We start from the raw sequence: 21,840 nt of genomic DNA, 5'->3' as shown, positions 1-21,840 counted from the left end.
CGTGGTAATGCCCGGATTAGACAGACTCTTTCCTGGGTCTCCTATCCAGGTCTATTCTAGTCTATTCTCCCGGGCAGCGCCCAGAGGCTAACGTCAGACCTGGCCTCTGAGACTGCCTGGCTCTCTGCTCCTTCATGCTGGACCCCACCCTGGATCACAGCTTCAGAGCTGGAGGACCCCTTCCACACGCTTATTCCACTGATGAGAAAACCAAGGCTGGAGACAGACGACAAGGGCTGCACACAGAGCAATGCCCACAAACTCGGCTTCCAGCACTGTGGGTGGGCATGGGAGGCGCTGCCCCTTCCCGAGCAGGAGGCAGCCCCCTTCCTGCAGCCGGGGGGCCTGAGGAGCCACTATGGCCAGACTCAGCCCCCAAGCCACAGGCGGCCACACAGACACAGAGAATGGACGAATATTGGGCAGGGTGGCGAGAAGGAGACACGTGGGGGGGGGCCTGAGGCAGCCCCTCGTGGAGCCTGGGGGGCTGGGTGGGCAGTGAGAGCGTGAGTGGGTGGGTGGGTAAAGAGCCTCTTACCTCGGATCGGAGTGCTTTCTGTAAGGGAAGCAGAGAGAGTCAGGTGAATGACAGAAGGCAGTCCTGGGGGGCCGGGGGCCCCAAGGAGGCTAGGCCGGGTCCTGAGTCAGGCCTGTCTGCTCTGACCCCAGTGGAGCCAGGCCAGCCCAGGTCTAAGGACCCTGCAGACCTTGCTCAGGAAGAGGAGGCAAGGCTCCCAGGAGCAGGGTGGGTTTGGGCGCTCGTCAATCAGGAGGGCTTCCCGCAGGCGAGGCAGGAATCTCCTGAGGAAGGAGGGGCATCACTGTGCCCCGGGAAGGTCTATGGCCCGGCCCGGCCCGGCCTGGCCCTGTTGGCTGCCTTCCTTCTGGGCTGAGGGAGGGAGGTCCAGGACCTCCCTTCCTTCTTTCCTTCTTGGGAGGGACAGGGAGCCACAGGGGTCTCAGGAATCTTGTTAGAGACAGTGGGAGACCAGTTAGTGCCCCAGGGTCGGGCATTGATAAAGCAAAGGGGAGGAGTTACAGAAGGGCCAGGTAGGAAAGACAGGGGAGGGCGGTGAGAGGGGATGGAGGGCAGAGGGAGGGCCCTGCGGCCTCCTTCACTTCCAAAAGGAAAAGAGGAAAGAAGGGCTATCTGTGTGGCCACCTGGGTACTGGGGGCAGGGACACCTCAGTCAGGCAGGAAGAGGAGGTCCCGGACTGGAGTGTCACACCCTCAGCTCACCTTCTTGGGGACCATCTCCCCTGCCCCCCATGACAGCTGATAACCCTGCTGAGGACAAAGGGACACCAAGGCCAGGGCAGAGAAGCCATCAAGGATGGAGAAAACAGCTCCTTTTTGTGGCCCAGGCCCATCTTACGGATGGGCAAAGGGAACCGTCATACTATGAATCAAGGGTAGGGGTGGGCCCTGGATCCAGCTAGCCAACCTACCAGGCTGGGGACCCTCTAGCCTGAACTTTTTGGGCCCCCACATTATCTCTTACAAAATCTGCAACCCAGCAAGGCCACTCTCTCTTCTTTACACAAAGGAAATGGAAATTTGCTAAGGCTGCAATGTACAGAACTAGAATCCCAGGCAGTTGGGAAGCTGGGTCAGCCCCAGCTTTGGGGTGTTTCACGACACGTGGATTATGATGATAGACACTAGAGGCTAGAGGACAGGGCTTCTTCCCAAGATGGCCAAATAGCCCATGGCCACCATATTGAGAAGAAAAGGATGTACCCCAAGGAAGACAAGGAAAAATCATGGGCCACTATCAGTCATTCTCACCTTAGTAAGAATTAGCCCAGCAGTTGGTTTCAGGGAATTCAGGTTAGACACTGGGAAGAGAATGAGTAGTGCCCAGTACCAGCCCTGCTAGAAAATTTCCCTCTCATTCCAGCCCTGGCCCTCGAAACTTCCGTAACTTCATCGTTTTCCAGCAGTGTCACGGCCCAGAATGGGGCAGGTGGACAGTTACATGCGGAGCTCAGAATGCCCCTGATTTCCCCTCAGCCTCCCTTCTGGGATTGGAATGACCCAGTGTGGCCTTGCCTGTTTCCTCTTTTCATTTTGGGGTCCTCTCTCTGTAGCTCCTTGGTGCCTGGCTGGGAAAGACTCAGTGGCCGGTGGGGAGTGCCAGCAGAGGGGACTGGGTTAGTAAACATGCCACGTAGAGTGGGTCACAGTTACTGTCACGGTGGCTGTTAGTCTGGGGGGACAGGGCAGGGGATTGAAAGGGGAACGTTAGTTGCTGACACGGTGAAGAAGTGAGACTTACCAAAGGTTTCTGAACGTTTACAACAGAGGGACAAGAAAGAGAGAACAGGATCATTAATGTGTGGTTATGCAGAAGCCAGTATACTCACGGGAGCAGGGTGGGGAGCGGGAAGTCAGGATAATCAGATTTATTACGATCAATAAAGCAGCTGCTGCTCACTGCGCACCATCACGTGCCAGGCATTCCGTCCTGGGCCCTCACAGAGAGGTCAGGGAGCAGCAGGCACACTTTGCAAGGATGCCGAGACCCGGAGGGGACCTGCTCTAGGACACAGCTGACACCTGACCTGGGCTGTCCAGCCCTGAGGTCTGTGCTCTCAGGGGATTCCCTGTACCGGGGAGGTGACGGTGGGAGCCAACAGAAACGCAACTGGGCTCCCAAGGGTGCCATCATCCCCCAGCTGAACCCCTAAAGCTGCAAGTATACCCAGACAGATCAGGAGGGGTGAGGCTCTCTCCCCAGGGTGGAAATTCTGGGCTGGATGTCTGCCCTTTTCCAGAGCCGAGGTCTTCCCCCGGGGAGGGGAGCAGAGAGCACGGGGTGGGCAGAGAGGCCCCTGGAAGCCGCGGCTGGGCAGTGAGTCAGAAGGTGAGTGAGGGGCACTGGGGGCGACTGGGAGGCCTTCGGGCCCGGGCGGTCCGAGGCAGATCCTCAGAGGAAGGGGAGAGAGGAGCAAAAGGAGATGCATTCCAACGTGTGCACTCACAACAGACTGACACATGTGAGTGCACATGGCCACAACCCTACAGCGTGTGTCTGCACACGCAAGGACTGGGGGCCGGGGCCTGAGACGTGTGCATGTGGGGAGCCCGCCCAGGGAGGAACGGTAACATGGGTATACGTGTGGCTGAGACGTGCAGAGAGCAGCTCTGCCCAGGGGCGGGGGCCGAACCCACGTGCCAATGGCATGGCCTGCATGCACCCACAGATCCAACCAGCACAGGGGCCCAGACACACACATGTGGACACAGCATGAAGCGGGGGGGAATGAACACAATACACACACAGCATCCCCCCCAACACGTGGACTCACAGACAGGGCACGTGGGTGCTATGCTGAGACAAAGCTGTGGAGCCACCCACCCCTGAGGTGACCGGGTCACTGTGCTCTGTCCCAAGGGCCCCTAGTCCAGCCGGGCCCTAGACAAGCAGGCTAGGCTGCCTGTCTTTGCCCCGTAACTTCCTCAGCGGCTTCAGTCTTGGAGACACTCTATCCCTGCAGCTCTCCACGGCTCTCTATACCTTATCTGTCTATGGCTCTCATTTCCTGTGGAGATGTTTACTACTTGAACATCGGAGACACTCTCCCTATGCCACCTCCCATGGCTCCCCAATACCTTGACTGCCCCCCATTATAAACCCAGTGGTTAGGCATTGGAGATGGCCCCCCATCATCTCTGGCTGCCTGCCCCCTTTCGTGTCCCCACTGCTGGGACACTGCAGATAGCCACCATCCTCTGTGGCTTTCCATCACCTGGAACTACCCGAGCCTTGCTGGGAACCCACTGCTGGGTACTAGAGACACCGTGCCCCTGGGGCCTCCACAGCCCCATCGCTGTGCACCACTGGGCCCACTGTGTGCCCACTCAGGCATTGAAGAACTCTCCTCCTGCCATCGGCCACAGCTCCCCATCACCCCGGCCAGTCTACGCCCCATCACACCCCCGTCCCCACTGGTTCAGCTCTGCGGACACTCTCCCCACCAGCAGCGCCTCCACGGCCGGCCGTCATCTCTGCCCTTCCATCTCCCGTTAGTACACGGGCTTGGGCCGGAGCTGCCGCCCTCACCCTGCTGCCCTCTGTGGCTCCCAGGTCCTCCTGCCCACCTGCGCTCACCTGATCTGAGCTGCTTGATGCGCCCGTTGCTGGCACTGGGGTCCACGGGCAGGAAGTCCTTGAACCAGGTGATCTCGGGGTCAGGGTTGCCGCTGGCAGCACACAGCATCGTGGCCGTCCGCGTCCGCTCCACCACCTTCAGCTGGGGGCCCATGTCGATGTTGGGGAAACCGGGGGGCAGCTGGTCCTCTGCGGGCAGACAGGAGAAATGGGGCAGGGCCCAGTTATCGCATGGCCATAGCCCTCCAGGGGAGAGCTTGGGGACTGGCCGCCCTGGCCAGGAGCCACGGCAGGTACCTCATTTCCCCAGTGGAATGAGAGGGCTGTGGCCGTGGCCCACGCAGGGCTTGCTGCACAGAGGGCAAGAGGCCCCAGTCCCAAGTCCTGAATGCTAACTGTGTTCTAGCCTGTGCCCTCCTCAGAGAGGGGGCTCACTTCAGAGGGGAAACTGAGGCTCAGACAGACACACGCCTGCCCCAGGTCATCCAACCAGAACACGCAGGCTGGGGTGTGCACCCAGGCCTGACTTCACCAGAAGGAGGCTGGGATGGCAGCCGCAGAACCCTCAAACTGGGCCTGGACCTATCAGGGTCTGGGGGGCAGTAGGACCCTACCTGAGGTGGTTCCCCTTAGTACTGATGACGTCACTAGAGGTTCAGGCCAAAATAACTGGGCCTCAATGCTTGGTGCTCCGGGCTGGCCCGTGCATGCTGGAGGCCGGGTCTGCCTGCATTCCTCAGTGTTCCTGTTTCCTGTGTGCATGGTCGCGCACCCATGCGTGCACCCACACCCCACACATGTCCCATGTGTATGCGCTTCCCGTGTACGTGCAATTCTGCTGGGGTCCCCGTGAGCAAGTGTGGGTGGCCCCCAGCCAGGGTGGGAGCAGGCGTGTGGGTGCTGGGGGAGGCCGCGGCTGCCTGACGTTACTGTGAGCTCCTAATTAAACAAAAATGTTCATCGCGTACCACATTGTGCCCTATTCCTCGGAGTTTAATTAAAACAACGGCGTGGGAGGCGTGAGCGGAGTCCACAATCAGATGGCGGGGAGGGAGGGAGAGGCAGGGAGAAACTGGGCCCAGCAGCTCAGACCGTCCTCGTTCAGCCAGGGACGGGGGCTGGAGCTCAGGGCCCGGAGCTGGGGAGGCCGGGCGTTCCTGGGTCACGCACCCTGGGCTGGGTGCCAGGCCCAAGCACCACGTCCTTCTAGCAGCTGGAGCACAGATGGATGCCAAGGAGGCCTTGATGGGGGGCAGGGAGCAGACACGTAGCTTTCCCAGACACCCAGGGCACTTAATAGATTCACAGCTTGTTCTTTTAACTCTCTGAGCCCTTACAATGGAGGCTGGCACTGGGCGAGGGAAAGCACACTGTTCTATCCATGCCCAAGAAAGGTCAGGCAAAAATATCTGCTGGGAAGGGGCCAGGCGGGCCAGGCTGCGGACTCCTCTCTCCATCCCCTGCAGGACGGGCTCCAGGACCCATGTAAATGGAGACGATGGGGCCTCCAGTGAAAACATCATTAAGAATTTCTATGCAGCCACGGCGGAGCTCTCTGAGTGAGGGACCCTGCAGAGGCCACACACCGGGGTCTGGGACAAGGTTTCCCTGGGGCCAATGGGACGCCTCTTCCCAGGGCTCCAAGCTGACCACAGCTTTGCTGCCCTGGAGGACACTGGGAGAACGCCGCCACAGGAGCCACACGTGGGGCCACCTCCCACCTACGCAACTGCGAGGTGGCTCATACTTACAGAACAGGGAGAGTCAGGGCCCCCCTGCAGGTGACAGGGGCAACCCACCCACTTGAGAGCTACAGAATGGTTGGTGGCCATGCTGTCTTGTTCGTGCCAGGATGACAGCAATGACAGTAATAATCACATCAGACAGACAGACTTGACCAAACGCTCATTCCCTGTGGAACACTGTGCGCGTCTCTCAGGAGCACTGCCCGCGCTTCTGACTCATGAAACCACCCCTTGTGCTGAGCAGCAGCAGCAGCAGCAGCATCCCACTCCAGAGGAGAGAAGACTGCAGCTCCGGGTTTCGTGAACTTGTCCAGCGTCGCGCAGCTTCAGAGTGGCAGCGCCAGGAGTTGAACTCAAGTTGTAGGCTCCCCACTGGGGCTAAAGCCACCTTGCAATACAGAAGGCAGCAGAGAGCAGCTGGGTGGGAATTTGTGACAGGACTGTCTGATGTTGCTGTTTTATAATGAGGAAGCAATCTTCTGCCGCCCCCAGCCCACCTTAAAGAGGACCGCAAACGGCCTGGCGAAGCCATGTTCCCAGAGGATCTGTGTGAATGTAAGGGGAAGTGGGGGGCAGCTGTTTCTGCCTGTCCAGCATCCACTCCTCCTCGATTCCTTTGGGGAAACCACACCTTACTGACACGGTCTAAGCGGCTGACACACCCTGGACTCCAGGGAGAGCCCTGCCAGTTAGAATCCTCTATTGTTCCTCCAGTCGCAGTAACCGGCTCAGGCACGGTCAAGCTGGGCCAGTGTGCCCCAGTCCTGGGTCATGTGGTTCTCCCTTTTGGTTAGCGGCTTGGAAGCCTGGAGGTACCTGGGAGGCATCTCACTGAGGATGCAGTCGATGGAGAAGAAAACAAGCCTAGAGGCAGAGAGAGTGAGCTCTGAGAACATTGCCTGAGCTCCTGGATCCAGCTGAGCCTGAAGCTGGTACTCTGCTTACATTTTAATTACATGAACCAATGAATTCTCTTTCTTACTTGAACCAGTTTAGGTTCGGTCAGCCTCTTATAATCAGAAGAACATGATTTGTGTAAAAAAAAAGAGGATGACTCTAGTCTCTTAACACTCCTCTTGGCTGCAAAGGCCTGCTAAACCCCATCAGTAGGCTCTGGGCTCAGTGGTGTTAGGGGCTGGAGAAGGCAGACTGAGGTCTCCCAAAGAGAAAATCCAAAGTGAGACTTTCATAGATGCCTCTGGTGTGTGTCCCCAAGGCCGAGAGCCCCATCCCCCACCCCTGCACGGGGGAGCCTGTACCTCGGAGGACAGTGAGCTTGGCGTGAACCATGATCTCCCCGACTGAGTTCTGGGCCACACACTCGTACACGTTCTCGTCCCGCGGTGTCCGCAGCGGCTGGATCCTCAGCACGGCCCCCGCACTCCCGTCGAACTCGATCGTCTGCCGTGGGCAGGGGAGAAAGGTCAAGGTGAGGATGGGGTCCCAGGGGTCCAGGAAGAGGCACTGGGGGGCCAGACACACCCTGCCCCACGGGGATGCACAGGTGGCAGAAAGCTGGGCCTGGGCGTGTACCAGTAGAATATCATGTGTATACGGGTGTGTGACCGGCGTGGGAAGTGTGACAGGCATGTGAGGGTGTGTGGGAGGTGGAAAGACGCACATCTGGTTGTGCGCACGTGTGCTGATGCCTTTCCGTGAGCGCTGGTGTTGGGTGTGAGTCTGTGAGTGTAAGGTAAAACTCAGAGGAGACAGGCAACCCTGCTTGGGACAGCGCGATGTGAAGGTGGCCAAGCCGGCCTGGCAGGGCCCTCGCTGAGCAGACGGGGGTCGTGAGGCCGGGAGTGGGCGGGAGAGGGCCCCGGCTGCCCACGTCACGCTGGGGAACGTGCCTGCGGCGTCTCCCGTGACTGAGCTGCCGTGGCCCAGTCTGGGGGACACTGGCTCCAGGCTGCCTCCCCTCGCCCCAACTCACCTCAAAGCGCTGCGAGTTGACCTTCTTTCCCTTTTTGTTCCAGGTCACTCGGGGCTTGGGGTCGCCCGTGGCCTGACACACAAAGGAGGCCACACCTCCCGACACACCAATCTGGTCTTTGGGTTCTTTGATGAACCTGGGGAGCTCTGGGGATAGAGCAGGAAGAAGGGGGCTCCAGTGGGCCCAGGTAAGCGGCCAGGACCTCACACGCCATCCCCTGCCCTGCCATGGAGTTCCCACGTGGGCCCAACAGAAGGGCTGAGAGAGGAGGAGGAAGGTGAAGAAATGCTGCCACTGAATGTTCCCTTCCCCCTGCCAAGGCACCTACGGTCACCCCAGGGTCTACACAGCCCCACCCCACACCACCACCACCTGGACGTAACAGCCACACACACTCCTATGTGGACACAACCTCATGGGCTCACCCGCTCAGTGCCACACGGGACAGCGGAAGGGGAGACCCCAGAGATTCTGAGGTCCCCAAATTCAGCACCTGGAGGCCCCCAGTGGCAACCAGCCAAACTCTGAAGGGTCCTTAGTCCTAAAAAGACTTAGGAGGAGATAACTTGGTCTAATCCCCTGGTGAGACACACGGGGAAACCAAGGCACCAAGCAAGTTGGTAACATTTAATATTAGTAACATCTAATCCTTCTGACAGCACAGAGGGGCAAGGCCATCAAAATTCCCAGTTCACACACAAGGAAACTGAGGCAGTGACCAGACAAGGCACTTGCTTCAGACACGCAGCCCACCAGTGGCGGAGGAGGGGTTCGAACCAGGCTGGTTCCTGGGCCCAAGGCCGATTCTTTGCCCCTCACGTAGTCTTTCCAAGAAAGTGTCAAGTGGGAATTACTGTGTCTTTAATGTTTCCAGACAGACAGACTCAACTCTGCACCTAGCACAAGCCACATGTCCAGCCAGAGTGCGATAACATTGTTTCCTTTTTGTTTTCTTTTCACAGTAACCTTTGAATTGCCCAAAGGGATACTGGATTTCTCTTCAGAGTCATGCTACAGTGTAGCCCATAAAATGAATTCGGTTACTTCTGAGATTTTTACCAGGAGACTTAAGGGCTGCAACATACTTACAAAGTCTGAGGGGGATGATCTGCGTATCCAACCCAGAGGGAACGATTACACTAGCACTGGGCTGTTAATGAAGTGGAACACTACGCCGCAGTAAAAAGGAACAAGGATGCTTTTCAGATGAACCATTAGAGAAAAAACAACAAAACATATCATGCAATGAGCCCTGGCTGGTGTGGCTCAGTGGACTGAGTGCTGGCTTGAGAACTAAAAGGTTGCTGGTTTGATTCCCAGTCAGGGCACACGCCTGGGTTGTAGGCCAGGTTCCCCAGCTGGGGGCATGCAACAGGTGACCAACTGATTTAACTCTCATATACTGTTTTTCTCCCTTTCTTTCTCCCTTTTCCCTCTCTCTAAAAAGTTAATAAAATCTTTAAAACAAACAAACACATATCCCAAATTGAAAAAAAGTGAGGGGTAAAAAAACTGTAGTGGATGCTATTGTTTGAGTGATAACAAAAATGACGAGGGGGAAAAATGGCCTGGATGTGCCATACGTGTACATCAGTAAAAATCAGCAGACCCACTGCGTGCGGCCTGTGTGACTTCAGTTTAGGAACAGTGGCTGCTGGCCCTGGCCAGGTCGCTCAGTTGTCAGAGCATCGTTCCGACAGGCCGAGGTTGTGGGCTCATCCCCCGGTCAGGGCACATACAAGAATCAACCAATGGATGCATCAATAAGTGGAACAACAAATCGATTTCTCTCTGTCTCTCTCAAAATCAATCAATCAATCAATCAAAATAAAGCAGCAGTGGCTATCTCCAGGGACAGAAACCACGTGGCTGAACACAGGTGGAAGGAGGCTTCATATCTTGGTACTTCTTTTAGATCTAGAACTATTTAAAGATAAATGTAAAATAATTTTTTAAAGATTTTATTTATTTTTATAGACAGAGGGGAAGGGAAGGAGAAAGACAGAAATATCCACGTGTGGTTGCCTCTCACACGCCCCCTACCGGGGACCTGGCCTGCAGCCCAGGCGTGTTACCCCGACTGGGAATCAAACCAGCAGCCCTTTGGTTCCTAGGCTCGTGCTCAATCTACTGAGCTATGCATACAGCCAGGGCTAAAACAGATTTTTAAAGGACTGCGTATAAAAAGGTGAGCTGATTAGAGAAACTACTAAGTAAAAGTTTGGGGTCTGAGGAGGGGCAGAAAGGGGCTGAACAATTCAAACTATAGCAACACTGGGTCTGAGCCCCACAAATCAGCAAAGGGTCATGAGGGCTCAGCTGGAAACTTCTGGCTACCCAGAAGCACCAAGAAGCTCAAGGGAACCTCAGGTCCCAAGTCTGGGTGCCCACAGGCCCCAGTTTACCCCACCCATGGCTCAGGCCGGGCTTTGAACAAAAGAGGGCATCCATCTCGGTGATCGGACCGGCCTTGCCTCCCTCCCTCAAGGCTCTGCTCCCACTGATGTGACCGTGTGTCCCCACTGGCTCTCTCTCTTAACAATCAGCAGACCGGCAGCGTGCGGCCGTGTGACCTGAGCCAATTCCTGTGTATCCCTCTGAGGCAGTGACTGCTGATCCCATTGTACAGATGGGACTGCACAGATTCAGGAAGGTTAACAACCTCGCACAAGGTCACAGAGCTGAGAAATGACAGCACCCACTTTTGAACCTGGGTCTCTGTCGCCAAGATGACATCAGTGCTCTTCACCACCTCCGGGCCTTCAGCCTGATTTAGATGTTTTGCTCTACACTGAGCCAGGGCTGGGCCTGCCTCCCTGGTTCTGACTGTCCGCCACTCCTACTCTAAGCCTCAGGAATGGCAAATGGAGCCATATGGGTCCCCAGCCAAGGTCATGGGGAACGTCACTGTGGCCAGGTCAAGAATCTTACTTCTGGGACAATACCCCCTGAGGGCCATTGGACGGAAGGGCAGAGCAGCTGCAGGAGACACAGTTGTGCATGGGAGCCGGGAACACACCCCTGCACCCACCAGTCCGGGAAGGAGACTCCCCAGGAGCCCTGCTGTTCCTCCCTCCTGGAGCCCCTTCCTCCTCCCTTCATCTGGCAGCTCCAACCTCGGCTGGGCCAGCATCTACCCTGGGAGGCTCCTCAGGTTACGGCAGGCTGGGTCAAGAGCCCCTCTGTCCCCACCACTGCCTGGATGCCCCCCATCAGGGCCCTGGCCCCGACGGGCTGAAATACCTGATTATATGCCACGTGGCAGGGAACGTGCAGGCAGCCCCACTCCCTGGGACCCCATCACACCTCCTCTCTGTGTCCAGTGACCCTTGGGACGCCCATTAACACCAGGTCCACTCACTTCTGGGCTCCCCCGCTCTCGGCCTCTCTTCAGAGGGCTCCAGGATCCCAGCCAGCCCAGGAGAATGCTACCCACCGCCCCCACCCCACTAGAAAATTCCTTGTGGATGCTCGGAATCTCTCGTTCTTGTCCCTCTTCTTCCTGGCAAAGGAGCCCTGGACACCAGAAATACGTACTGGGTGTGGCTACAGTGTGTGCCAGCCAGTGCTGCCTCTGTGCTGGGCCCAGTGGGGTGCAGTGCTGCTCTCACGCCCCTGCCACAGATGGGCAAACCAAGGCTCAGAAGGGGTGAGTGACCCACCTGGGGTCATCCAGCTCATGAACGGCAAAGAGCTAGGACTCCAGCTGGATCCTGCCCAGCTCTCGAGCCCTGCAAACAGCACGCTGGGTGAAAGGGGCTGTGTACCCCCAGACTGAGAGCACTCGAGGGGTCCCCACTTCTTAGGTGACAAGACAGGGCGGTGATGCCGACAGCGCAGAGGCTGGGGAAGGCCTGGCTGCGGTTTCTCCATTTCGGACTCTGCAGAGCAGAGTCTGGTGCCAGGCCCGAGACCCACCAGCCGCCTCTCCAGCTCTGCCTGGACTGGCCCCCCAGGACCAGGACCTGTTTCCACAGCGGAAATCACTCCTCTTGGCGCTGGCTGGCGAACACTTCGGCGGCTCCCCCAGGCCCTTCGCAGCCTCCCAGCCCCACCCGAAATGGCTCCCCAAGGACCTGGACCACTCTCTGAAGCTGGCAGTGCCACTCATGGTGCCCACAGCACCCTGCTGGGCCTCAGATGACAGGGCTCCTGCTAAATAGACGCACCTACTGGGGCCAAGAAGCCCCAGCCCCGAAGATGGGGACCTGGGGTTGACTCCAGACCGCTACCGAAACATACAGTCATGCAGTCACAGCAATTAAGGGGCCACAGAGGGAACGCCCACTGAGCCAGCTCCCGCTCCATGCTAGGTGCTGACATCCTGGGCCACACCCCATCGTCACCTACCTCGCCCCTCAGCTCCTATAATGGTCTGTTCTCCCCAGAGGAGCCACCAGAGGGTGCCAGTGAGCACCTGAGTCAGGTACAGCCCCTCTACCCATCGCCCTCCAGGGCTGCCACCTCCTAGGAGTAAAAACCCAAGTCTCCCCCAAGCCCACACAGCTTTGTACAACCTGCTCTGTCCCCTCCCCTGGCCTCACATCCTCTCTCTGCGCCTGCAGCAAACCAGGCTCGGTCCCTCTGCCTGGGACCCTTCCCCCGGATACCACTGAGTGCACGCCTTGGCTTCTTCAGGGCTGCTCAGATGCCGCTGCTCGCTGTGGCCTCCCCTTCCGTTCGGTTGGTCTCGCTCTCAGGCACGCCCCCCTCCCATCACCCTCAGGGTCTCCATGGGAAGAGATCAGCAGCTCCGTAAGGGGCAAGATGTTTGTTTTGCCCTGGGGTCTAAACCAGTGCCTGGCACACAGCAGGTGCTTACATGAATGAGAACACAGTCCCTTCCACGTCACACGATTGGGCCAGGACTAGAAGTCTGTGACCTCCGTCCCTCATCACAATGGCCACTTTGGGGCCTCAGTTTCCCCACCTGAAAACAGGGACGATCTCAGCTCCGCCATGGCCAAGGCTGGAAGTTACGAGTAGAGCAAGATGTCGAGCAGCATATACGTTATTTACTCAACTGGGGGCGAGACATTTTTGTCTGGGGACGTCTGTGGTTATCACTGTGGGGCTGATCCTGGCACTGAGTGGGCGGGGCCAGGGGTGCTGCTCAGTCCCCCTCAGTGCCCAGGATGGCCTCCCCGCAGAGAAGGGCCAGACCTCAGTGCCACCGGTGCCCATGGGGAGACACCCTGTGTCAAATAATGAATTAAAAACTAAAAATTCTGCCCTGGCTGGTGTGGCTCAGTGGACTGAGTGCCAGCCTGCGAACCAAAAGGCTGTGGGTTCAATTCCCAGTCAGGGCACACGCCTGGGTTGCAGGCCAGGTCCCCAGTACAGGGCACGAGAGAGTCGACCACACACTGATGTTTCTCTCCCCTTCTTTCTCTTTCCCTCCTCCTCTCTAAAAGATAAATAAATAAAATCTTAAAACAACAACAACAAAAAAACCCAGCTGCATGTCATTAAAAAAAAAAAACACCTAAAAACTTAGTACCTTTAGTCCGCTGCTCCCACCTCAGGGACGGGAGCCCAGGATGGCACCTGGACAGGTCGCAGCCCGGCAGCACCTGGCCTCGCTCCTGAGGCCATTTCATACCATGGTCAGGAACTCGGGCTTGGGGCCAGGCGGCCCTGGCTCAAACCTGAGCATGGCCCCTTCCTGGCTGTGCTGTAACCTGGACGTGCCTCGGTTTCCCCGTCAGTGTAATGGGGAGGATGATAAAAGCATTCCTCTCTTCGGACCGTGGCAGCTGACTCGAAAGTGCCAGAGAAAACGTGCCAACGGCCGAGGCAAGTGTGTGTGTCCTGGGTGTTCTCACAGAGCAGCAACAGCTGCTATGCTTGCGGCAACGTGGGGTTGTGCGCCCACCCTGTGCCAGGCAGCAAGCAGGGTCTTACCACGTGTCCCTGGCACAAGGAGGCTGGGAGGGGATAACATCATGAGTCTCCTTCAGTCCAGGCAAAAACGGCAGCTGAGTCGCTCGCCCAAGGCCACACAGCAGGTATTTGGCAAAACCGGCCTGCTCAGAGACCCCAGTTTCTTTCCCTTCTGGCCCAACCTGTGTCCCCATGGGGCCGAGTGACGCCTCCTCTAGACCCCTCATGGTGAACTGGGTCTTGGTGTCAGGCCCACAACTGACGCTCATCCTCTCCATGTTACTATCAGAAATGCAGCCCTGCCCACCCCCAAACTCCATGTGCTAACACCTTCACCAGGAATGCCCTCATCAGCGAACTCCTACACACCCACGAAGCCCCACCTCTAATGCCCTCTCTTTCCTAAGAAGCCTCCCCTGGCTCTGCCTGGAAGGTTTGATGCCTGTGTGTCTGCCACCTGGGTGCTGGTTTTCTACCTGCGGCAAAGGAAGTTGAACACTGTGGCTCACTCAGGAGTGAGGAACTTCAAGTTAAGTCGCTGCCTATTCTGAGCCTCAGTTTCCCTCACTGGAAAATGCAGAAGGTAAACAGAACTGACATGCTGGGTTTTGGGAGGCTGAAGGAAGATGAAGCAGGTAAAGTCTGCATTTGGCACCGGGTTTGGTGCAGAGTTGATGCTGGGAAGCAGACGTCGTCATCATCACTGTCACCGCTTTGTTAATTCTGTCATTATTTACCTCTGAATGTCTCCAGCTCAGCGTATAGTAGGTATTTTACTCGGTAATATTCATGGAGCACAGAGACTCCACTTGGCAAAACCAGGAGCCCTGGAGAGGCCATGTATTCACACACGCGCATGCACACACACACACACACACACACACACACGTGTACTCAGACATGTGCACCCCCTGTGCCCAGTTCTTACCTTCTGCTGCGCAGCCTCCGACCAGCAAGACCACAAGGAGGCCCATGGGGCCAATCACAGACGTCATGCCGGGGCCCCAGGCAGGCGCCATGTTTGGCAGTGACCTGCAACCTCCGACCTCCACCCTAGAGGTGGGGTCGGCCCCAGTCCCTCACGGAGAGGCCTCGAGCCGAGCGTCAGACGAGGCAGCGTCTGCAGAAACAACAGAGGGGCCATGAGACCGCGACGGGGCATCAGGAGGGCCTCTGTGGGGGAGGCAGCAGGAGGGTCACAGGGGAGGGGAAGAGTCAGGGGATGGGCAAGATGGGGTCATAGGGCAACAGGGAGGGTCACGGGGTGATGAGGGGTGGAAAGGAGCCTCTACTACGGACTGAATGTGTCACTCCCCCAAACGCATGTTGCAATCCTGACCCCCAGTGGACAGTATTAGGAGGTGGGGCCTTCAGGAGGCGATTGGGTCATGAGGGTGGGTTAGTGCCCTGATAACAGAGGCCCCAAAGAGCCCTCTCGCCCCTTCTTCGAAGTGAGGACAGAGCGATACGACGCCTATGAACCAGGAGGCGCACTCTCACCAGACACCAGATGTGCCAGCACCTTGGTCTTGGACTTCCAGCCCCCAGAACCATGCGAAGTAAGTGTCTGTTGTTTATAAGCCCCCCACCCCCGGCTCTGGTGCTCTTACGGCAGCCCAAACTGAGACAGCCCCAACACCCAGCTGAGCCCCCAAACCTGGACAAAGCCCCTGACTCCAGCGGAGCCCCAAACCAGAACTGAACACCAGCTCTAGAATTTGCTCTGAAAACCCAGTTTCTCCCCCCCACAGCCTGGAACTCCAGAAGGACACGGTCCCAGCTAACAATGCCGACAGTCAGATCTTCCAGCACAACCCGCTGGTCCCTGCCCTGCTCTAACACCTGCTGTGGCTCCCGTCACCCCCAGAGGAAGCCACTCCTGCTGACAGCCACAGCCTGAGCTCCGTCTCCCCCTATAAGCCTTTGCCCTACTGTGCCCTCTGCCAGAAGTGCAGCCCCCCTCCTCCCCACCACCACAGAACCAGTCTCCGCTCAGCTCTCACTTTCTCCAGAACGCCCTTGCCACTCGAAGGTCAGCCCTCCCACCTCATTCTGCATCCCACAGCCTGGGAAACGACTAAGATCATCCTCCACAACATACACCCCAGAGTGTAAAGTAAATGGAACAATCGTCACTCAGTGTCTGTTCCTCCCACAAGAATCTAAACTCTTCTAAAGGCAGAAGGGTCCCTTGTTCCATGGGCAGAACCCGGGGCTGGCCCCCTCCCCAGGCTCCGCTTTGGCCAGCATCAGGGTGGAAGGCCTGGGAGGGGCAGGGAGAGACCCAGGGATAAGGCCCTCTGGCCAGGTTGGCCCGGCACCCACCCCAGGGCATGCCCTGGGTGGGTCTGAACCATGGCCACAGGAGCGGGTGCCACATAATGACAAGGCAGCCCCTGTCATCTGGCTCCCAAAATACCCAGCTGCGGTCACCTCGCCCAGCCACGGAGCGGCCCCGGGGGAAGACTGGGTGGTGGCCAGGTCATGGCCTAGGGTGGAGGGTGGCAAGCTGGGCTAGGGGGCTAGGGTAGGGGGGCTCAACCTGCAGAGTAACTGACACGCAGTCAGGCCAGACCCAGAGAAGGATGCCCACACAGTCACACCACAGACAGGCATGGATGCACAGTCAGACTACAGGCAGGCGGGGCACCAGAAACCTGTGCGCACACAGTCAGACTGTAAGTGCAGGCGGGCACAAAACCAGACCTCAGACACTCACGCGCAGAGTCAGACAAAGGAGAGACATACACAGGGTCACGGTCAGGCACACAGTCCAGCCACACGACTGAACTGCAGGCAAAGGTAAATGTGGAGTCAGGACAGAGTTCCGTGGTGCACAGGCACACACACCGAACGCACAGGCCCCAGACTCTGCTGCCTGCAGGCCAGCCACAGAGACAGGCCTCCCAGGCAGCAAACCACACTGCCAGCAAACCTGCAACAGACCCAGACACGCAAAGCCAGACCCCCACACCTGCAGAGGCAGACAGACAGGCATGTGTGTAGACTGCAGATGTGCACGCAGACACGACTGGCCGGGCACCGGGGACCGGCTGGGGACCAGGGACTGGCCGGGGAAACTGGAACCTCGAGCACAGCCCCTCGCCCTGCACCCCAGCCGTGGGCCCTTTAAGAGCGAAAGTGGTCAATGAGGAAGGTGGAGGCCCAGCTGTGGCCAGGGTGACCACAGCGGCTGGCCCCACCCACAGACGCACATTGGCTTGGCCACGTCTGAGAAGGGGTCTCTGGCTCAGACCACTTGGGATAGCTGGGTGAGCCCTCAGAGAGCCTCCGGGGAAACTGAGGCAGCAGAGCAACACAGAGCTCCAACCCAGAGCCGCCCAGCCTACCATGGACTCCCAGGGGAGTGACATCCCTATTCCAGCCTCAGTCTCCTCAACTAGCGCACCAGCTGGCATGGGCAGGGGCCACCTGCACAGAAGGCCTGGTGTATGGGAGGGCGCTGGCCGCAGCTGCTCCCCCTACTCTCCACACCCCATGGGAGCCAGGACAGTGCCTTCTAAATAAGGCAGCTCCAAACTACCCTCTGGCTCCTGCGGCCCCGGCCTCGCTGGGCCCATGCCTTCTTGATGTCTGGGCAGGATGGTGCTGAACCAGGCAGGGGCCGAGCCAGGCCATGAGCTCCTGCTGGGGTCCGGGGTGGGGGGTGGAGAGGGAGAGGACACAGCATTGGGGGCTTTTTCAAGGCTGGGATGACAAAGCTGAAATGGGGCTGGGAGGCACGGCACAGGCTCGGAGAGGAGAGGGCCAGTCAGCACACAGAAGCTAAAAAGCACCAGTGTCTCTTAGGCCCTATGCACCTGGAGGAACTTGCTACGACAGCATAAGTCCCCGAAAAGCCCAGGACCCTCCTGCCAACAACCGCTTTCTAAAAGACCCCAAGTGCGGGGTCTTGTAAGGGACCAGAAGAGAATATTAAAAAGCCCTGTCAGCTCTGCCTTCAAAATTTGTCCCAAATCTGCCCACTTGTTCCTTTTTCCTCTTCTGCCTCTACCTGGCCCAGCCCCGTCACCACCTCACGGGGCCAATGCACGCCCCCCTCAGCTCCCTGGTCTGTTCTAGCCCCGAAGCCAGAGGGCACCTGTGAGCACCTGAGTCAGGTCCCATCCCTCTGCCATCCATAGCCCTCCTGGGCTCCCTACGGCCCTTGGGGTAAAAGCCCAGGTCCTCCCCCAGCCCGTGCACAACCTGCCCCTCCCCTCCCTGCCCTCGCCCCCCTGGCTCACCCACTCCAGCCACAGGGCCTCCCCACTATTGCTCCAACCAATCAGGCACGGTCCTGCTGGAGGACCTTTGCATTGGCCGTTCCCTCCGCCTGGATCTCTCTGCCTCCAGACTTAATGTTAAAACATTACTTGACTAAATATTAAGCATGAATGGGAACAGGGAGGTGTCACCCACACAAGGAAACAGCAAGCAGCAGCACCTAGAGGTCCTGGGAGGGAGAGGGGAAGAGATCAGGGCAGAGACACAGGACAGCAAGGGGCCCTTGGCAGCTTTGGGGGGGCGGGGGGGCAGGGGGGAGGGAGGGACCTGGCCAGGTTGGCATCTGGCCAAGCCTCCTCCCTGCTCCTCTTTCGGGAAAGCAGTCTGGGACACCAGCCCTGTGCTGTCGAGAAAGGGAAACTGAGGCAGGTGCATTGGGGCTGCATGGGGCTGCGCTCCCCAAGTTCCTGGGGGACCTTGTGGCTGTTAAGAAGGGAACAGCCACCCATGGGAGTTGCAGGAAATAACGGGCTACAAGTGAGGCTGGACCGGGGGCGGGAAGGAAGGAAAGGAGCAGCCGTGGGACCTGGAATCCAGGGGCCAGGGAGGGTCCCGCCCAGAGCTGAGAGTTTCCTCTGCGCCAGGTGCTGGGCTGCTCACCATCTGCTCCCAGCAGCCAGCTGGAATGAGGAAACCGAGGCTTACAGAGGAGGCCCCAGGGACTTGCCCGAGGCCCCCCGCTGGGTCCTGGCTCCTCTGAACCCTGCGTCCAGAGCCCACATTTAATCACATGACTATGTCGTTCCTTGGCCACGACGCGATCTCAGGAAAGTGAATGCCCTTCTCGGGGCCTGATACAGCTTTGCTGGGCAGCCACTGGGGGCTCCTAGACTGTGCCAATGGGGGACGAGTGGGCACCCATTCCAACCAGGCACTGGGGCGTGGGTCACGCGGTCCCAGAGCTGGCTTTGTGTACCCACGCAGAGCAGGGAGTATAAAGGCATGATTATGACCCAGAACTGCACAGCAAACAGGCTGTGTCACCCGCATGAGGCGGGGTCTGTGGGGGCCAGAGGATGCCCTGAGGCCGCCCCCTGCCTGCCTAAAGATCATCCTGTCCTAAGGGGTCTGGGGGCTAATTTGTGCAACTCTGACCTTCAGGAGACATCCCACCCCCCCGCCCCCGCCCCTGGACTTAGGCTGAGGGCAGGGAAGGTGGTGGTGCTGGCGGCGGGGCTTGGGACAACTGGATGGACCACCTCTCTGCCCTCACCCTCCCCACCGCCTCACTTCTGGGCCAGCAGCCTTTCCCACCACGCAGAGCCCCTTTCATAGGACTTCAGAGCCTCTCAAGGGCAGGGGCTGGGCTCCCAGCCTCTCTGGGTAACTGTGTCCCCAAAGCACCCAGCAGGGTCCACGCTCTAGCTCTGAGTCACTGGTGGGCCCGACAGGCTCCAGCCAAGCCCTTTTCCTCTCAGGGCCTCAGTATACCCTCACAGGGAAACAGACTCCGTGCGGGGCCAGCCCCGCCACCTTCCTGGAACAGGCTGGGACTGGGGCGAGGGCTCTGCCTTTAATTGAATATCAATTTGTATTAGGTGCTGTCCCCAAAAGGAGTGGACGGGCAGGGCAGACAGGGAGCCAGGCCCAGCCCCAGAGGGAGAAATCAGTAATCTTAGCAGGGTATCCTAGCATGCCACACCCTCTTAAATGCTCCCTGAGCTTCTTTATGTTTGCCAGATGAGAAAAAAGGAAGCTCAGAGAGGGGGTGCTGCTTGCCAAGGGTCACACAGCATGGAGGGCACTGGGCTTGGATTCGAGGTCGGAGACTGGTTCTCCTTGGAGCCCACGGTCCACATTCCCCGAGTGCCCAGGCTGCCAGACTCGCTCCTGCCAGCATGTCCCCCACACTGGCTTCATGGGGGAGCTTGAGGTACCAAGATCTCACATCCTCCAGGGTGCTCTGCTCAGCACTCTGGGGCCTTCAGGATCTGACTGTAGACTCACCCTGCAGCCTCTTTCCAAAGGTTACTGCCACTCCCAGAATGCACTGGTCTGCCTGGGGCCCCTGGACCTTTCTCAACATGGGTCCCCCTAACAGGTAGACCCTTCTCCAGCTGGCCCACCTGTCTCCACTCATCCTTCAAGCTGAGCCCACATATCCCCCCACCCCAGGACTGTTCCTTAGCTCAGCTCTGACAGACACTCCTGGGGCTGGGAGTGGCTGTGTCTGATTCTGTCCCTCCTCTGCTCTAAAATCTCCTGTGGCTCTCATCTACCTCCGTTAAAATCCGGACTCCCAACAGCCTCCAGAATGCTGACCCCATCACGTCGCACCCCCAGCGCCCTGCTGGAACCCAGCTGCCCTACTCACTGCCCACCGGCTCACACGGGGGTATTCGTACATGTTGTTCCTTCCCCCAGCACATCCCTTCTCCTTCCCCACCAAACCTCAGCCACCACACTTATCGTTAGGTTTCAGCTGAGCTGTCACCTCCTCCAGGTAGCCCCCCTGGATGTCCCAGGCTGGATCAGGAGCCCCTGTGAGCTCCTCCAGCACCGTGTCTCCTATCACAGCTTTGCTCCCATTAAGGGCCTGTCAACCTCTTGGCTAGGGGCCTTCTCCCCACCATGGGAACATGGCAAGGCCCCTGGCACAACTTGGCACTTTAACCCACATCATTCCTATGATCATGTCCATTGCAGAAGGGAAAACTGAAGCCAGAAAGAGACACTGCAGGCAGGGGAGGCCCACACCAGCATGCTGCCAGCTGCAACTTATATCTGCTCTGACAGTCAGCTTGAGCCTCAGCGGGTAGAAGTGAAACTCCAGGAAGGGCAGGCAGGATTTGGGGGCTGGGCCCCTTACCAGGGAGTTGCAGGAAGTTCCTCTGGAGTGGCCCAGGTCTAAGAAGGAATCTTGGGAAGCACGACTCTCAGGCAATAACAGGGGTTGCCGAGGCATGGGTTTGGTGGGCGATAATGGGATGTATAGGAAGGCATGGAGCTTGGGGACAGGAGTGGCAGGTGAGTAGGTGGGCGCTGATATGCTTAGCCTGACTCTCCAGTTTATTAAAGCCTCAATCAGACACAGTGTCAACCTGGGGTCCACAGGCCAGAAGGGCACAGGACAACTGGAGAGTGGGAAACTTCCCCTAAGTTTCAGGGGGTGGCTAAGAGGAGAGGAGATCTCAGCTACCTATCCCTCATTCCACCCCCATGGTTCTGCTGCCTCCTCCACGGACCAGGTCCCGAAAGAAGGATGAGAAGCCCCAGCAAAGCGCCTTGGGGCTGGCGGCTAAGGCTGCCCCAGCCTAGCTCCGCCCCCAGGAGGTGGGAGAGGAGAAAAGGCTAGGGGCCAGGCGGGGGAAGGGACCCTACAGAGCATAACGGTCAATAGTTTTCCAAAGTGAGAGCTACAGGCTTGAACGCCTGTAGCGCCAGGCAGTATTGGGGCTAGAGCTGGCCTTGGGGCTTGCTTGGCTGGGCCAGGCCCGTGCGGGGAGGGGGCGAGTGGGGCCCGCGAGAGTACCCCCTCACCGGAGCCTAGAGCAGGGACAAGGAGGAAACAAAGCCCAGCGCAGACTGGCCCTAGATATGGAAGAAGATCCCAGGTGCACTCACCCAGCGGCTCAGAAACTGGGGCCGGGCCCCGCTGCAGCTGGTCCCTCCGTCCCTCGTCCACCCCGAGCGCTACAGTGCCGCGCAGGGAGGACTCGGGAGAGGCCCCAGCCCAAAGAGCTCGGCCTGGGGGCGAGGCCGGGGGCGGGGCGACCTGGGGGCGGGGCTCCGGACGGAAGTGGGGCGGGGGACCAGCGGGGGAGCCCCATCTAAGGGCTCTGGAAGCCTCCATGGGGTTCCCGTGTGGGGAAAGAATTAAAGGGGGGTACTGTGCCCTCACACAAGCACAAGCATGAGGGAGAGCCCTGAGGCCCGC

At 58.5% G+C, this 21,840-nt stretch overlaps 1 protein-coding gene across 12 annotated transcripts in view; it reads right to left on the bottom strand.

Moving 5' to 3' along the window:
- The window catches only part of PTPRS (protein tyrosine phosphatase receptor type S), a 95,776-nt gene that overhangs the window by 43,372 nt on the left and 30,564 nt on the right, over window positions 1-21,840 (bottom strand). For 11 of the 12 annotated variants that reach the window (XM_045830790.1, XM_045830795.1, XM_045830793.1 and 8 more), the window contains exons 2-5: window positions 14,605-14,796; window positions 7,794-7,939; window positions 7,120-7,261; window positions 4,116-4,304 (exon numbers count right to left, since the gene is read on the bottom strand). In XM_045830790.1, coding sequence (XP_045686746.1) covers window positions 4,116-4,304; window positions 7,120-7,261; window positions 7,794-7,939; window positions 14,605-14,695 — 568 coding nt within the window. In that variant the 5' untranslated portion in view covers window positions 14,696-14,796. Of the gene's footprint in view, window positions 1-4,115; window positions 4,305-7,119; window positions 7,262-7,793; window positions 7,940-14,604; window positions 14,797-21,527; window positions 21,643-21,840 lie in introns of those variants that run through there. The other variant, XM_045830791.1, reaches the window with a different exon arrangement.

Source organism: Phyllostomus hastatus, unplaced genomic scaffold (genome assembly GCF_019186645.2).
Source record: "Phyllostomus hastatus isolate PE091 unplaced genomic scaffold, TTU_PhHast_1.1 phas_contig_159, whole genome shotgun sequence".
Lineage (NCBI taxonomy): Eukaryota > Metazoa > Chordata > Mammalia > Chiroptera > Phyllostomidae > Phyllostomus > Phyllostomus hastatus.
Note: the sequence above shows the minus strand (reverse complement) of the source record. Positions and strands in the feature narration are given on the sequence as shown.